General features: G+C 39.8%; 2 protein-coding genes across 10 annotated transcripts in view; one reads left to right on the forward strand and one right to left on the reverse strand.

Moving 5' to 3' along the window:
• The window catches only part of atp11a (ATPase phospholipid transporting 11A), a 72,518-nt gene extending 61,164 nt beyond the window's left edge, over positions 1-11,354 (reverse strand). For all 8 annotated transcript variants that reach the window (XR_006358473.1, XM_044015887.1, XM_044015872.1 and 5 more), the window contains exon 1: positions 10,982-11,354. Coding sequence is in view for 7 of the 8 variants with exons in the window: in XM_044015887.1 (XP_043871822.1) it covers positions 10,982-11,026 (45 nt within the window). In the remaining variant the exon portion in view is untranslated. The remainder of the gene's footprint in view (positions 1-10,981) is intronic.
• A 2,898-nt stretch (positions 11,355-14,252) lies between these two features.
• tubgcp3 (tubulin, gamma complex associated protein 3) overlaps positions 14,253-18,723 on the forward strand; it is a 36,820-nt gene continuing 32,349 nt past the window's right edge. For both annotated transcript variants that reach the window (XM_044017563.1, XM_044017571.1), the window contains exons 1-2: positions 14,253-14,428; positions 15,318-15,425. In XM_044017563.1, the coding sequence (XP_043873498.1) occupies positions 14,353-14,428; positions 15,318-15,425 (184 nt within the window). In that variant the 5' untranslated portion in view covers positions 14,253-14,352. The remainder of the gene's footprint in view (positions 14,429-15,317; positions 15,426-18,723) is intronic.

The raw sequence follows: 18,723 nt of genomic DNA on the forward strand, positions 1-18,723 counted from the left end.
CACAAGAGCCATGCTAGATCTATACAAAGATACAGCGCGAGCTACAGAAGCTGAGTCAGACATACACGGCCAATCAATGATTTTCTCTTCCAAGCAGGTCATAATTCATCCTTGTGTGGTTATTTGTGTGTATATAAACTGTATATATATATATATATATATATATATATATATATATATATATATATATATATATATATATATATATATATATATATATATATATACATGTTTTTTCTCTTAGTATTAAGAGTGGTATTACATTGTGTGTGTATATATGTATATATATATATATATACATATATACATATATGTATACACACACATATATTTAATAAATGTAATTTATAGTAGGGCTTGTATAGTAGGGCTTGGCAATATATCAATATTATGACATGAGATTTTCAATATCGTAATATCGTGATAAGGTATCTGTGATCACTTTTCCTGGATTTAAAGGCTGTTGCATTGATAATCATATTTATTATATGTAATAAATTAGTGAAATAATCTAAATACAATCATAAACAGTAGATATTTTATGTTAGTGCACTTGCTATTGAAAGAAACAACTTGTATGCAGCTTTATATCCCCACTACATTGGACAATAGCTTAAAAAGATCCAGATATGATTTAAAAGCCATATCACACAGCCATACTGTATAGGTTCAGCTTTGTTCTCACTATTTATTTATTTTGACTGACATGTAATCAGATACAATCATTTATTATTTGTTTAAATGCACTCCTGTTTTTAAACATTAATAAAGAAATATGAAATGTGTTTATAAATATGTGTCCTGAGTTTGTGTCTGTTAATTAAGCTTTGATTTAATTGTTATTGCCTGATCCAACCTGGTGGCACATCAATGTGGAAAAACTCCTGTTGCAAATCTAGCAGTGGCTTCTTTTGCTTGTGGCATTTACACTCAAATATTAATGCACTGATTATTTATTCATGTTAAAATGCTCAACATAGCACCTTTTAAGGATTTGGTCATGTCACTTGGGCTCATCCTGAGTAAAGATGCACTAGGAGAAATACAGCGTACTGTACATTTCTGTAAGCAATAGTTCCATTATGTATATTCTTCTCCTCCTGTATGTGTATGTTGGTCTTTTCTGCCACTCAATTGACAAAATACACTTCGACAAACCAACACAACTCCACTGCTGCTAAGTGTGGAATTTCTTTTTTTAGGTTCAGTACTTATTAAGACTGATATCTTCAGCATTACAACGCCATTGTGTACTTCAGAATAAAAACTTAATGGCCCACTTCTCTTGATAGCACAGTCTGAACTGAATGAATGTCATGTGCAAAGTCCACTTAGGCTCTAAAGTGACAGCATGCCATCTCAGTTATGTCAGAGAGATTTTAAAGTGCAGTGATGCATCCACATCCAGTAACAACCTCTAAACACACACGCACGCATGCACACACACAGTCTGCCCTATAGTTAGTTACTTCATATTGCTACAGCCAAGAATCAACACGCCTTCTCAAAGACATTTAAACAAAACATAGGCTAATAACTTTAATTTTCAGGTAATTTTAAGTGCACAACAGAAAGTGATTAAGATCTCTCCCACCTGGCTCTAGTCTGGGCTACGTCAGCACCCGGAGGTGTTATTCCCCCCGATCCGCTCGTCCGAAGCCCCGCACCAAAGCTCAGCGACTCCGAGATGTCCACTCCCGAGGCCAATGGACTCGACATTGTTGACTCCACCCATGGGTACACGACCCCACCGAACTCCCCCGCTGCCACACTCAGAACCTCTAACCCCTGTGCGGTGCGGTGATCGCAGCCTGGATGCCCTCTGCCCACCGCGTACTTAACTCTCAATTAAATCAGACAGATTGCAGAGAGAGATTGCCTTTGTGTACACAAACAATTGGATAATCACAGATTTCTTATTTACTATTGTATTTTATTAATGCAGTGTAAAGAAAGTCTACAAATGCTTTGATGAATTTAACTATACAGTTGTTTTACACTTGAAGACAGTGTGGTGCACAATTATAAAAATGAAAAGATAAAGTACTAATAAATAGAAAGTTATTTTGACTTTGTGCCAAATCAGTGTTCATGAGAACGCTTCACTTTAGTTTGGATGCTGATTTCAGTAAATGTGTTATTTCAGCTCAATATTTTTGATGATGGCTAGCTCATGAAAAATGGCTCAGAAGAAGAAGTGCACTGCTTTGGCAGGCTAACAGCTAGAGTGCTTACTTCATCACTGTTGTGACTGCCAAAATGCATTGATATTTTTACAGAATAATCAATCTTATTTCATTTGAGCATGGGTTGTTGAGATACGGGAAAAAAAGAAGTATCGAACCTTTGCCTGCAGTTCACTGCCATGCACTTCCAGGCAATAATACCCCTGGTTTAATAAGGTTTTAAATGCACCTTCTAAAAGAGACAGCTGGGTCTCTTTTTAGGTTGTTGCAGAACAGCTTGCTGCAGAGCTCTGAACTCCCGTGTGCTCCCATTGGATGAGTTTAGGTGAATCCGCTAAAGTTTTTTATTCATATAATATTTATATCAGCTTTTTATGCAAATGGTACCAGTATATTTGATACTGAAGAGTGATAAAAGAGTAGTAAAAACTCAAAATGCCATTTTCTTCCTCATTACTTTGTGAAAATTATGATAATGATAATCCCCCCTCTCTCTTGCACTTGCATTCACTGTTGCTGTCTTCATCATTGTTGATTGCGTTTGGAGATTCACTCTGTTTCTGGGACTGAATGCATTGTAATTTAATATTTATTATTTTTAAAAAAGCTCGTCTCTTCCCTTCTTCTCTATTTTTGGTGAATGTCTGTAGCACTACTACAACAAACATTTTTTGAAACAATGCCACTATAGTGTTTACATTTCATTATTAAAAGTGCACTAGAACGTGATCAACTGCACCATTCGTTTGTTGAGAATCAGCTGTTCATCACATCTGGTGTGATTTCCTTCTCATCCATTCCTGTTGCAGCTCAGTGCATTAAAGCCTGAGCTTCCCCTGTTTCAAAGACAGCAACCGCCACTGTTGTCAAACACCTATCACCTAATACTGGTACCATATTCAAAACATCTCAAGGACAAAGAAGACTAGTCCATGCTAGAATATGGAAAATGTATGTCAAACCACCTGAAGAGGATTTGACCAATTGTGACCCGTTACTGCAAAAGTCAGCTTCACTTCCCTTGTCAGCAGACTTTTACTGTTAATAGACAATGATCCAAGTAATTAATAGTTCAATCTCCTGCTAGTGTCAAGTAAATAAAGCGAAGAGAACAACAACAAAAAATGAAGATGCGAAGATATGGGGCAAAATGGAAGAAAGAAAGAGGGTTAATGTGTGCTGAGTGCACCATCAGCATTCTTCCCCTCTGACATGAGGACCATAGGGAATGGTGTGTTCTAGCAGCGAAGTCGACCAGCTATCATTCCCTCAGACAGGGAGAACATTAACTTATATCTAGCCCCCTCAGCGTTTTCACTGGCGACCTGCAGCAGTGTTATAAGGGTGACCCAAGTTCAACAGCATCTCTCTTTGTATCAACCTCTCTCTGGATAGAGACTTATATGCACCAATAACCCAGACCGATCCATCATCTGTCTCCTTGTTCAATGGACTGCAATAACACTGATAATCAACCTCACTGGAGCTCACAGTCTTCAGCAGGTACTGCTGAGGCAAATCAATGAGGAGAGAAAGTGTTCACTATATAGGGGGTGGAGTTGCTCAGTGGTTAAGACTGGTACCCTATGTGCAAAAGACATCATCGCAAGTTCGACTCCACCCCTGGTTGATTGTACTCAATTCTATTGTAAGCCGCTTTGGATAAAAGCGTCTGCAAAACGACATGTAATGTATGTTTTTTTGTTTTTTTACTTTATTAACCAATGTGTTTTAAAAGGTCCATTGTGTATCATTTAGGAGAGTTTATTGGCAGAAACTGAACATACTACTCATTAGTGTGTTTGTGTATAATTGCTTAAAATAAAATGTGTTTAATTTTCCTAGCCTTAGGCCCAATAGACATGTAAATGTCATTTTGAAAAATTGTTCCGCATCCTTTCAGAAAATGTCTTCATCCACACAAAATACTAACAAGGCAATACATATGCCAGACTTGTACATGGTGCTGTAGCTCTGCTACAGAAAACACCAAAACTGCAAAAGGCGTTGAGCATGCACATATCACATGTGCAAAGGTTAATTTGAATAAGTATTCATTACAATGTATACAGTCACAGAAACAGAGACAGCATGAAGAAAGCCCGGGTGACTAGTGGTGCAACGGATCATCATTGATCCGTTCAGATCAATATCTTCGGTTTGGCACACACGTGATCCGCGGATTGATTTATGAAAAAAAATAGTTGTGCGCACACACAGCTTGGTCATGGCGAGCGGAGGAACGGAGGAGCTTGAACGCCCCACGTCATTTAAATCCCCTGTATGGGAGCATTTTGGCTTCCCTGTCAAATATAATAATGAAGGAAAGAGGTTAGTGGATAAAACCGTGACGGTGTGTAGGCACTGTGGCACAAGAAAGCCAGTGGAAACACATCAAGCATCGCCACGCATTTGAAGCGACATCACCCCGGTGTTTCACAGACCGGGCCATATTCGCTTGTGCAAAATGAGGGCTTTAAACACATGCTGAAAGTGCGTCGCGCACCCACTTCAGCGAAAAGATTGTGCCAGACTTTTTTTGCTGATCCGGAAAATGATCCGATCCGTGACTCTGATCCGCGGAACTATCCGATCCGTGAGTTTTTTTATCCGTTGCACCACTACGGGTGAGTAAGGAAAGAAAATAAAAGTTATCATAAAGATGACAGACCAAACAATCAAAAACAAAGAGAGAGCGGTGGGATTATGACTTCATCATTTTCCCAAAGTAGCATATTGGTTGTCTCAACCAATAGGGTGACGTTTTGAGATTTTCCAACTCTGGTAACCGATTTAAAAAAAATAGCCTTTTAGTATGCCCACACTGTGTGGACAAAACACTGGTAGAATAAAAACAATGTTTACGTTGACAATTTTTGTGTGGACAACCTTTGTGAAGAACACTTATATGACCTTCACAGAGCCCACCATCTTGCATCATCCTATTTCTACAGCAGCCTGAACAGACAAACCAGTCAGGGCCGAACGAACAACATCCCAGGACGTGTTGTGCAGAGCAACTGAAAGATGTTTTTGCAGACATCTTCAACACATCGCTCAGGCAGGCATTTGTGCTTACTTGCCTAAAAAACGCTGAAATTACTTTCGCCCTTCGGCCCTCACTCCACTTGTGACCAAATGCGTTGAGCGGCTGGTCGTAAAACACATCAAGGCCAGTCTCCCAATTTGCTTACAGGGCAAACAGATCCACAGAGGACGCATCTCCACCACACTTCATCTCACGCTGTCACATCTTGAGAGGTACAACACCTACGCCAGACTCCTTTTCATCAATTTCAGCTTGGCTTTCAACACCATCATTTCACAACAACTGGTGGATAAGCTGAGGCTGTTAGGTGTCCTCTCTGTAACCTGTAACTGGGTACTCAGCTTCTTGACAAAGCAGAAGCAAACAGTCAAGGTGGGCAGCCACACATCAGTGTTCTTCTCCATCAACACATGTTTTCAGATTACACAAAAAAGCAACAGCAGTCACTCTCTCAAGAGGTGAAATAGCTTAGTGAGAGCCTGTAAATCCTCCAGGTGCAAAGGTTACTGCTGCTGCTGCACTGTGGACACTGAAGACAGGCTGTGGTTACATGATTAGCATGAAAGAGCTAGGAGGAGACCTGCTGTAGTCTGGTTTCTATGACTTCAGAGGACTTACATTAATTCCCTGGAGACTTAGGGTGCATTCACAACAGCACTCATTTGTTGTGGCATTGTTTCGATAAGCTTCTGCAATGTCACAAGATTTATTTCCGTCCTTGTATTGATGATGGGAGAGTCGGACCACAGTGCAAAGCCTTCTCCAGCACATCCCAAAGATTCTCAATGGGATAAGGTCTGGACTCTGTGGTGGCCAATCCATGTGTGAAAATTATGTCTCATGCTCCCTGAACCACTCTTTCACAATTTGAGCCCAATGAATCCTGGCATGGGCCACACGGTGGACTGTCGCCTTGCAGCGAGAAGACCCGGGTTCGAGCCCCGGTTGGAACAAGGGCCTTTCTGCATGGAGTTTGCATGTTCTCCCCGTGTGTGCGTGGGTTCTCTCCGGGTTCTCCGGCTTCCTCCCACAGTCCAAAAACATGCAATGTGGGGATTAGGTGAATTGGACACTCTAAATTGACCATAGGAGTGAGTGTGAGAGTGACTGGTTGTTTGTCTCTAGTTGTGTGTGGCCCTGCGATGGACTGGTGAACTGTCCAGAGTGTACCCCGCCTATCGCCCGATGTAGCTGAGATTGGCACAGCACCCCCCGTGACCCTCTGGTGGAGGATAAAGCGGTAGATGATGACTGACTGATGACTGAATCCTGGCATTGTCATCTTGGAATATGCCCATGCCATCAGGGAAGAAAAAATCTATTGATGGAATAATCTGGTCATTCAGTATATTCACGTCAACTGACCTCCTTCTTTGGGCACATAATATTGCTGCCACAAAGTCCTGGAGAAAATCTTATCTTGAATCTGCCTATGTGCTTGTAGCTGTAAGGCTCCCGTTAGCTGCTGTTTTTCCTTGTTCTTCTTATGTGCTTTAGAAGCTAAGTGGTCATAGTTTAATGGGTCCAGTCAACTGTGTGTGTGTGTTAGAAGAATTTACAGAACAACATATCACCTAATTCCGCTCATTTAAGCAGTTAGTTTTGAGTTTCTGAACTTTTTCAATCGCATAGTTGTCTCAGATGGCTGCTTAGACATTGTCTCGGAAAAATGTTACAACATCTCAGAAACAACGACATTTCAGACAAATCATGACAGATTCTGCGTGATTCTGCTTTTAACAGCCCGTTTTGCTCACTTTTAAATGGTTTACCTCACTAATCCCTCCATAAACTTCAACTGGTTCAGAACTCAGCTGCTCGTAGAACCCCATCCTCACAACACATCACCCCCGTCCTTAAACAACTTCACTGGCTCCCCATCCGTTTCTGCATTGAATTCAACATCCTTCTTTTAACATTCAAAGCCCTCCATAATTTAGCTCCTCCATATCTCGCTGACCTGCTCCACACTTACACACCTTGCCGCATTCTCCATTGCTCCTCAGTCTCCCTGACAAACCACCTGCCTGTCTGTCTACAATGGGACTAAGGTCATTAGGCCATTTTGCCCCCCAACTCTAGAATACACTCCCATAACACATCAGAAACAATAACATCACTGTCTACCTTCAAATCCCAATTTGAAACTTCAGATTAGCCTACCCGTCATGCCCATTATTATTATTATTGTTATTATTATTAATAATAATAATAACAATAATAATAATAACAATAAAAAATTAATAATATCATTATTAATTTCACGATCACATGCACGTTTTATGCATCAAGAAAATCATAGGGAACTACAATATTAGGTATTTTGCCAACTATTATTAGTGTTCAAAGAGGGCCCCCAATGTTCCTTTTTGCCTAGGGCCCTCAGAGACAGGAGGAACAGCTCTAATTGTCGGGATCTGCGTTTAGTTTAATGAGCTTATGTTATTATATTATTAAGTAATTATAAAGTGCACTTACTGCTTATAAGAGAAGAGAAAAAATAATTTACAGTTTATGCATCATTTTTTTATTTAAATGTATAAAAGACAAATTTTTCACTTTTCATTTCTACTGTAAAAGCATATTGGAGATGCATACTGACCTTTTAATACATGACCTATACAAGAATTAACACACCACTTGTACACCTTTTACATGGCCAAAATAATTACAAAAAACTGACAAGTGTTTGCTTTACTAGTGAAAACAACAGATCAACAACAAAATCTAAATTAGATCTTCATTTATACTGTAAATTTGGTTCCAAATATCTGTTATCTGCCTCATTAACTAGTCATAACTAGTGATAACAGTATTGATATTGGCCCTGAAAAACCAATACTGATTGACCCATAGTAGCTAGCACCTATGGGTTTCCCTGTACCCCACAGTGACTCCACAGCGCCATACACATCAGCAGACATTGTCCACAGGTGTTCTCATGAATTATTGACAACCACACAACGCTAAGAAGTTCATGTGATCCACTGCCAGCTGCATCACCTGGCTACTACAGTATTCCACCTCCCTACTTACTTACCCGCGTGAAGTAACAGTAACAATACTCACTCAACAACACAGCCACTATTCACTCACTTTCTGTGCTTATTCTTCTCTTTGTGTCAATTCGAGCAAACAACAGGTCGAACGGAAGCAGCAGGAGATCAGTGATTGGTTTACATTTGAGAGTAAATTGGATTAAGTGGTAGGAGAAGGTGGAGTGTACAATGGTAACCCTTTAATTCACAGTGTGAGGGGAGGAAGCCAAGCAGAGGGAGACAGGAGGAGCAGCACTTCCTGTCCAGGAATCCAGATTAGTCAGCAGCAGAGGAATGTGGCCTAGCTGCTTCAGCACACCGACATATGAACACACACACAATACCTTCACTTTACACTGCAACTGCTTACTCTAGATTAAATGATTCACATTCAAGACAGAAGAACATACCAATATCACAGATTTTAACATAATATAAGTGAAAGGGAATTGGGCTCGTACCGGAGGGTTGCCAGTTCAAATCCTTACATGTCAGGTTGTAGCTATATCTATCTACATGAATACAAGTAATTGGAATAAAGTCATATAAGAAAATAATAATAATATGTAATGTAAACAGTAGCCCTGCGATTTGTCAGTTGAGATTGGCACAGCACCCCCGGCAACCCTGTGATGGAGGATAAAGCGGGAGATAATGGATGTAATGATGTAATGTAAACATGTCACTCTGAAAACCCTCATGCAATACAGCCCATTTGGAAAAAAATTTCATTCAGAACAAGAGGGCTGGTACATATGCCGACCATCATTCAGATCGGTGTTCATATAAACAGTCGCTCTGATCAGATACCATGTACTTTTGCTAATGGAATAGCAAAAAAAACATGCTGTGCCACGCCGGGTCGAGTCGCACTGGTGGAAACTGGTGGATTACACTGCAGCCTGCTGCGGGTGCTGCCCGAGGTGCCGTCCGAGGCATACAGCTGGACCAATTATGAATGTTTTTGTAAGTACTATTTATGTGCACACCCACATTTATATACATAGGGCCCAAAAACACCAGAATTCCCCTTTAAAAGGAACTTGTTGATGGTTGAAAGACTAGGAACACTGACTTGTTCAAACAAGTCCATGAGAAACTGAAGGAGAGTGAGAGATTTGCTCTCTCTGAGTGCTTCAAAGCTGAGGTTTCTGGTATTGACTGATAATTCATAAAAAGGCCAGGTATTGACAGAGCGATAAATGCTCCAAGCCCTAATTTTTAGCAGTCATCATCATCTCCATATCCAGGTTTCTAATCAATTTACCCTAAACCATTTGTTTAAAGCATTTATCCAAATCAATTACAGCAGCAGGTCTCATCAGCATCCCACATCCCATCAATGGGAGGCCTCCAGTATGTTTCTGACAATAAGGGCCTGTCCACATGGAAACGAGTTTAGGTGAATATGCATAGGATTTTTATCTTATTGGTATTTTGTCCACATAGAAACGGCATTTTGAGAGCCCTGAAACAGTATTTTTTAAAAACGTGTCCCAGAGTGGGACGATCTGAAAACCAAAACACTACCCTTGCAAGTCCTGTGATTTTATACATTGTAATGTGTATAACGTCTTCTTCTCCGTTTTTTGGTGTGGCGTTACAGTGCTATTTATAGGCATGGCATATGTACTGTGGCGTTTTGACTCGTTCTGGGACGCTTCCTGTAGATAGAGACATTTCCAGAAACTAATGCTGTGTTTATGGGAAACTTGTTAATGTTAATGAATGTTAATGTGAATGTTAATGTTTTGTTACATTTCCATGTGGATATGGTATATGGCTCCATTTCAGTTCCCGCACAACAGGGATTTATCTAATCAGCCATTTGCAACAGTTGGGCGGCTGTGTCTAAGCCTCAGCTGAGCATGGAGCCTGGGTATAAACCTAACTATCTCTCATGTGAGCCGGCCTCGCTCTGTCTGGATTATTGTCAAAGACATTAGTGGAGCCTAATGCAACCCACAGCCATATAGGCCCCATGCTCCACTACTGCCATTGATTTGACTAGCTGGGAGAAAACAACTGGATTACATAATTCATGTGACTGGCAGTTACATTTGTAATGATGGTGAACTGGAAGAAGCAGCATAATAAATGAAAGTGAGGGTAATCAATTCCGTTTTTTTCCCCTAGATCACTTTATCTGATGGGAAACATGTGATATAGAGCTGCCAAAAATAACTGACTCTAAAAGTGATATTTTTTCTACGAATGAAACATCTTTTATGTCACGTGTTTCTCAGACTGGAAAACAGCAGCATGTTTACATGTGCAAAATGTCTTCATTCCGAAATATTGCAACAAAGAACTCTTATATATGGAAATCAGCCCTTTAAACCGTTACTAAACCAAACGGATTATGTATTAACATTCTAACTTTTTTGTCCCTTGTTTTTTGTTTGTGTTTAATTGTATGGTATACTTGATTATATCATTAAAAGTTATTTACGCTCTTCATTTCCATTCAAAAGTAAATTAAATCCTGCCACGTTTAAGTGTTGTAAAGAAATATATGACTTTTATTTCAAAGAACTGGGGAAATGCATTTTGTTTCCCAATGAGCTTTCCCGCGTACGTTTATGTTTGGGTGGAATCTGAAAGCAACTGAATATACATATATATATGCATGTATACACATACATGTATGTGTGTGTATAAAGCGTTTCGACCGTTACAAGACATTCATTGTGTAAAAGAAAACTCACATATCTGCTGATGAGGGTCCGCAGAGTGCTTAAGTCCATCCCCATCCTGTTCCTCTTTCTTTCCTCTCCTTCCTCACTTGTCTTGTCTCGTGGAGGATTAGCTGCGTTTTAAATCTCCTCCTTTGGCCATGACTGTCTCTGTCCACTCGTGTTCGTAGATTTAAAAACACTGTGTTGTTTGTAAACAAGGTCCTCAAACTAAGAGAGAGTGTCGTCACTGCCGGAGTTCGACAGCAGCTTTTAGGACGTTCACGCAGGTAGAGACAAGTGCGCTCCTCCTCCTCCCTCTCTCTCTCCCTCGCTCTCTCTCTCGCTCTCTCTCTCTGTCTGTCTCTGTCTCTCCGCCTCCCACGCGCTCTCCTGCGCGTTCACCAATAATCCTCTTGTCTCGCGCTGCAGGCCAAAAGAGCTTTTCATTCGACTACGTCACAGGGAGCCAGGTGGTAGTCTTGACTGGAAGTGAACGCGAGCCCATTCTGTAGTTTTTGTGGGCGTAAATGTAGGCGTGGATTTTTACAAGTGAGACATTCTTTTTTTTTTAGGGCCCCCAAGAGAATTTTCCCAACCTTTTAGTTAAGATTTATGTGAATGTGTTAACATTCATAAACAGGCATACAATGTTGTGATTAATTTCCCAAACATCTCTTGGAAATCATTTGTTCACCAATTAAAACAAGAAACAAAAAAAAAACTTTCAAATGTTTCAAGCAATATTACTGTAGAAATACAGAGAAAAATCCAAGGTTAATTCTCACCAGTGTTCAATACGAATAAAAAAATAATATTTGAAAAACTTTTCTTTCTATCTTGGAAATGACACACTAGTAATAGTTAACATTTGGTTTTTCTGCATTAAGATTTAAAGTTTAAGTTTCATTAAGTTTAAAAGAGCAAATTAATGTAGCAACTAGTTTACAGCCACATCTGTAAAACATAATATTATTTTGAAATTGTAATCTTCACTCACAAATGCAATGTGACACAAACACTGGCCAATTGCAACCTATCCTTTCATAGATACCAGGAAACATTGGGGCAACTAAACAGTCTTATCGAGCACTGGCAAGTTGTGACCCTGTGCTGCAAGAGCTGATCAAACCGCTCGAGAGGTCAGTTAAATACCTCAGCCCCATCTTCTAGAACAAGCTCTCATATATTTTGTCACAGCGTGTATGTGGCAAAATGAAAGCGGTTCTCTGCAGTAAAATCATCATTTGATGTGGTTTATGCAGACTATCAGATCAGGTTTTGTATGGTGCTGTTTTTTTTTTTAATTATCGCTGCTCACTTCAGTCTCATTGTGCTCTATGGATTTCATATTATTATAAGGTTTCTTGCCTATTTATCAAGTAGGAATGCTCTTGTGAAGTTATTGCACAAAAAAATGCCCTTTTCACACAGTCAGTGGTCATTTCAGCACTAGGCTGAACAGCTCCACTTCTCTGGCTTATGTATTGTTTTCACAGCACTCTGGCCCGAGTGGGCAAGATATTGATTCTTCTTTCTGGCCTCCTCAGAATACGTTTGTAAAGTGGTTTCTACACATATCTGTAATTTTCCAACACTTAAAGTGGTTCCCAATGTCTGGGTCAGATTACGGGACATAAAACTAAGTTTTAATTAATTCACCAATCATCTCTTGAAAATTATTTATTTATCAGAACATATGTCTGTAACTAATTTGTGACATTATGCACAAATTTGCTCTTGTGACGGTTAATATTGTAATTTGAATCACGATTGTCATTATCAAAAGTGGTGGTTTACTGATTTAAAATTGCAACCGAAATTACATATACAGCATATACTAATCAACAATGTGTTGCATGAGTGCTGAGAGGTGAAAACAATACATGAGCCAGAGAAGAGGAGCTGTTCACCCTAGTGCTGAAAAGACCACTGACTGTGACAAAAAGGCAATTGTTTGTGCAATAACTTCACAACAGCACTCCTACTTGATAAATAGGCAAGCAATCTTATAATAATATGAAGTCCATAGAGCACAATGAGACTGAAGTGAGCAGTGATAATAAAAAATAGCACCAAAAACTGATCAGATAGACAGTCTGCATAAACCACACCAAATGATCATTTTACTGCAGAGAACGGCATTATTTTTGCCATAGATCATACACACACATGCTGCGACAAAATGTATAAGAGCTTGTTCTGGACGGTGGGCCTTAGGTATTTAACTGCTGCACATCAATGGTGCCATGGAGTTTCTCCAACATGTGACTGAGAGGACTTGGAGTTCAATTTTCATTGACAGGTGCCCCAATCTTTCACTCCCTTGCATCACTATTGAGGGGTGGAACAAACGCACAGCATAAATTATAAATCCCAGGCCTGGCTCTCCCCGCGGGCTCCCATCCACACGGGTGCACCTGCTGCACTGCCTATAGTTACGCCATTGGTTCACTGTTCATTACCTGTAATTTTCTATTGTAATATAGTAATAAATATGGCAATTATCCCCCTCTAAATAGCTAACATGTCAAGTACAATTCAAAACATGCAGAAATATGCTCTTACACTCTATTCAATCAATCATTCACACCTGACTTATTTTATTCATTCAAGAAAATGCAATTATGTAAATTATAACAACATAAATCTAAGACTATCACAATGATCATGAGTAACCAGTTTGTAAAAGTTGAGGGTCTGTTGAGGTCAAATAAGATGAACCGTCAGAACTATGATCTTTCGTACCATGTTTCCAGGGGGAACTATTTTCAATCATTTGTCCATAGTCCATTTCCTGGAGACGCTTTTCGGCGGGTTCTGTTGGCGAACTAGCATCAAAGTCACCAAAGTAACAACACCATGTCCGGTTGTAATTTTCACAATAAAACACCTACTATGGCGAGATTGACCGCATCTTCTGTTCTTCAAAAGAACTGTTTGTAAAATTCATGTAGAAAATTAGTAAATTTGTAAAAGTGTGTTTTTATTTTGTTTTGCATATCATTTCAAGGTCCAGTGTGTAAGAATTACCACCTAATAACTACCTACTCCCATATTTTGATAATTACACTACATAAGCGCTATCTAACTACAGTGTAGTAGTGTAGAAATTATCTCACATTATAGGCCCTTAAAATAAAAAGTAAAAGTTACTCCACATAAAACTTCGTACACACGGGGAGCACATTATTCATTGGCTTTTTCTAGTGACACGCGCTTTACGTTTGCGACATATATGTACGCTTTTATTTTGAAGGAAATGTGCCAATGCCCGCTATGATAGTCTTCCTGGTCCCTGCCAGCTTGACTTTACTTGTCAAAATGGCGTTGCTCATCATAGGGAACTGGAGTTAGTTACATTATTCAGTAACATAGTCATTTCCTCTTCGGCCACGGACAGTATGGCGACACTGGATCAGAAATCCCCCAATGTTCTTCTCCAGAGCCTCTGCTGCAGAATCACAGGGAAAAGCGAAGGTACATCAGCAAACGTTAGCATGCTCCGCGCCACTCCACCTCTCTGAAGTGCAAGCTGTCCTCATTCAAATATTCTTATATGTCTGATCTCCTCGTATTAGCTTTACTACGTGTCTTGCTCTTGAGGTAAATACATTTCCCAGTATCTATGCCAAATTCGGCGTTTATCAATTACAACTGCCTACTTTAATTTGATCAATTATTAAAATGTTATGTTAGCATGGCGCAACCCGGTGTGTTTTAGTGATGGAGTGTAGTAGAAAACTGGATGATTTTGTCTCCTTATAACACGCCAAAACACACCTTGTTGTGCATTTTTATACAAAAAAATAATTGGCTCAAGTTAGGTTGTTTGTAAAGCCAAACAGGATGTTTTTGGTGAATGTTTCATGTTAGCCGCGCAGGATAACGGGGCTGGGTACGCATTGCTGTCAGTCAATAAGCTCCGATGATGTGTGTGCTCACAGCGCTCATCAACTGTTCCTCCTTAAGGGATTAATAAAGTCGTCTGTCTGTCTGTCTGTCTCTAGCTTTGCGTCAGCCATAGCTATTAGCTCTGTTGGCACCTAGCTGCCATGCTGGCCAGTATGTTGATATGGATGTGGGATGCACTTCCATCCTCCCAGCTGCAGGCCTCTGGGTGAAGGGATCTCGGAAGATGTTATTATGCTTGATCAGAAATTGTGGAAAATATCACTGCCATCTTGTGCTTTTAGTTTACACGTAGTGGCATGATGCAGCTTCAGTAAACACTTTTGAAAATCCATAGTTTCTTAACCATTGTTTGCAACCACAGTGTGTGTTACAATGTGCATTTCCATCCTTTTACATAACTAAACATAATTTCTGTGTCAGTATCAGTTATTTTACCTGTTGTTTATTTCTTCAGCTGAAGTTGCCCATCAATTCCAGTATGCAGTGCGAGTCATTGGCAGTAATTATGCCCCCACCATTGAACGGGATGAATTCCTGGTGTCAGAGAAGATCAAGAAAGAACGTGAGTAACATTCAGACCTACATACTGACATTGTAGTCACACTGTAGGTTACAAAGCTACTGCATCACAAGTACAAAAGTAGTTTTCATCAATATGTCACTGCTGGAAAGATGAATGTCAATTAAAACTGGGTCATCTATGTAGTAGAAATGTGAAATCATTTTTGGAGTTGGTGCCCTCTTGACCAAGAAAAGGCAGAAAATGTATTTTCAGCTCATGTGGATGAATGACAACTTCCAGAATGCACTGCACTTGCTGCCCTGCAAGGCTACTCCTAACACAGTTGTGTAAATACTACTAAACACAATACAGACTTGTAAATTACTCGCGTCTTTTTTCTCAATATGGTGCTAAATTGCTTTGTACCGGGATGTGCAATTAAAACAAGGAGTGGACAAGCAGTAAGTGTCCATCATTTGCCGGTCAGAGATTCAAAGCTGTTCAAACACCAGACATTATCAGCTGTCAACCACCCGACGTTTTGAGAGGACACTGACATGGAAACCCAGGGGGTTTGCGGTCTCCATTTCCAGCAGGAAGATGTCACTTAGAGGTAAGACTGTTGCTAATATTCCTCCTATTTCTGCTCATACAATGTGATATACATGTAGTTCTCAGCAGTCAAGCAGCAAAGTTCTAAAAGTAACGTTTGAAAGACAATTACATATAAGTTATTATAATTAGTTGTTAGCAAACTAAAGCCACCTTCTTTTCACTTGAGAATAATTTCAATGTTATGTTTTTAATTTTCATGTTTGTTCAAGAAGAAGTCAAAATTTCTTCACATGAAGGCCATTTTCAGTGTGTGCTAATATCTAAAGTTATTTACAGTCTATATAGACAGGTGATGGTCAATGTGACATGCCATGTTTCAGTGCAAAATACTGCTGCTACACCTTTATGGTAGATGACACAAAGATGCAGTGGTGCAGGGAACATAAATAAAAAAGCACCAAAATAGTAATGGAAAATTATTCAACATTGTGATAAAATAAATAATTATCAAACTTGACTCTTGAGGCTACAGAGGCCACAAGCTCTAACCATGGAACCACTGGCTTTCCAAAGGCCTTGGCATGGTGGTGATCCACTTGTATACAAAGAATCATGAGGGAAAAAATAACTTTAACATGTGGTACACAGCAAATGGTCTGTCATTTTTTGCCATCCCTGTACACAAACAAACACAATCCTCCAGACTTCTCCAGCCCTCCCCCCATTCACACCTCATGGTCTCTCACACTTTACCCCCCTCACAGAGCTTGCATCCTTATGTGAATTGTTCATTCATTTCATGAATGAATTAATGAACAATTCACACTAACACTAAAAACATACTGGTGAGAATAGTTGCCCATAATACCCCCAGAATCAGAATCAGAAGAGCTTTATTGCCAAGTATGATTTGCACATACAAGGAATTTGTTCTGGTGACATAGGTGCATACAAGCATACAAAGTTTAAAAAAAAAGTGAAACAGTAAGAAGTTAAGTGAAACAGTAAAACAGTAAAAGTTAAGTGAAACAGTAACGTATTGTATATATACACAGTAAATAAATACACTTGATTATTTGAACCAAATTCTAATGACAATGTTTTAATGTTTTATTCTTTCTCCCCTTCTCTTTTTAATTGCACACAGGGGTACTGGAGGCTGTTTACAGTGCACTTCTGAAGTACCTACACAAATGCCAGGCATTCTCATTCCAGGGAAGTCGAAGTCGTATCACTTCCAATGTAAATGGAACGCAGCTTTGCTTTACCAGCTTAGCAGATTGGAGCACCATGAATGTATGCAGCCGTTCCTTTCAAATATTGAAAAATACCACGGAGTAAACAGTGTTCTCAATTCCTGGAAAACTGTTGAAATTAGAAAAAAAATTTGAATTTTTTTTCCAGGCCTTGGGAATACAGATGTCGCAATTAAGCATGATCGTAAAAGTCACACTATTTACATATTTCCACCAGCTCTACTCGTCTCGCCATGCCATGGCATGGTTTAAGTAGCATTTCCACTAGCACAGTACCTGGTACCAGGTACTATTTGTAGTACCTGGTACCAGGTACTATTTTTAGTACCTGCTTCGGCGAGGTTCTAAAAGGGTGCTGAGTAGGTACTATGTGATGATTGGTCAGACTGCCAGTCACAAACTGGCCAGAGTGCCGTCACTGAAAGAGACGTCCCACACAAATCAAGCCGTACAGCACCAAACTGTATATTGGTTAAAACTACTTAACAATCCTAAAAACGTGGGCTAATCTCCAACAACTACTAGGGAAATCTCTATATTTAAGGAGGAGTCTGATGTATTTAGGGACAGCATGCTTTCTGCAGAGCCTGCACCCTCGGGTAGGCTGCTGCTGAAGGTGGCAACATATCCAACATGTCCCAACACCCAAATGTGTATGCCCAAATCAAGGCAATTGGTTAAATTGGTTAAATGTTACAGTTCAACATGCAGTGTATCACCATCAGTTATAGGCTATCCAACTGTTGGCCTGTTTAAAAATGTTTTAAAAAAAGTGTCAAGTAAATCTTAATAGTGCATCAGATTAAGTCCATATAGCACAACAATCTTTCACTTGGTGATACAAGCACCAAACTTGGTATGAATATTGTCCAGGACCTTCTCTGTAAAAAAACCCCAAAAACCTTTAAATACAAGATGCCAGCCATTTTTCAATATGGCCGACACATGATCTTTTGAAAGTCTCAACTTTCAAAAATGTATTGTTTTACAAGAAAATAGTGATGTCAAAGCCCAACCAGGGCACCAGGTGACATCACTGTTGTTGAACTAAGCATGGGGATCAGTGTCGACGAGTAGTATACCTAACGTAGTTGTAGTGCAGTCTTATGCTTCGTTGTACCCGAGGACTGACATTGTATTTGATGTCTACCTGGCAGCTAGCCTCAGGGCTGAAACACATTCCAAACAAGGGAAAGGCAGCACACGCAGAGTGACAGACAAAACCTAAATGTCACTGAGCTATTTCTGCACTTGGCTGACCAAATTGTGGCATTGTGTTCAAATGGCCTGGTAGTTGTCACCAAAGACGAACGAGTTCTTTGCAACTAAGACTGCAGTCTTGAAACTTTAATACCCTGTAACCATGAAGAGGCTGATACAAGACTCTTCTTGGATGCCAAACATGCCACTGAGCAACAGCACAAGTCTGTGATGATCATGGCCTGTGACACTTATATTCTCACAGTAGCAGTCTGTCACTTCCCTACAGAAAAGTGGCCTTGAGCAGCTGTAGATAGAGTTTGGCCTGGGTCAGTCTCTCAAATGGT

This window comes from Solea senegalensis, linkage group LG2, assembly GCF_019176455.1.
Source record: "Solea senegalensis isolate Sse05_10M linkage group LG2, IFAPA_SoseM_1, whole genome shotgun sequence".
In the NCBI taxonomy this organism is placed as follows: domain Eukaryota; kingdom Metazoa; phylum Chordata; class Actinopteri; order Pleuronectiformes; family Soleidae; genus Solea; species Solea senegalensis.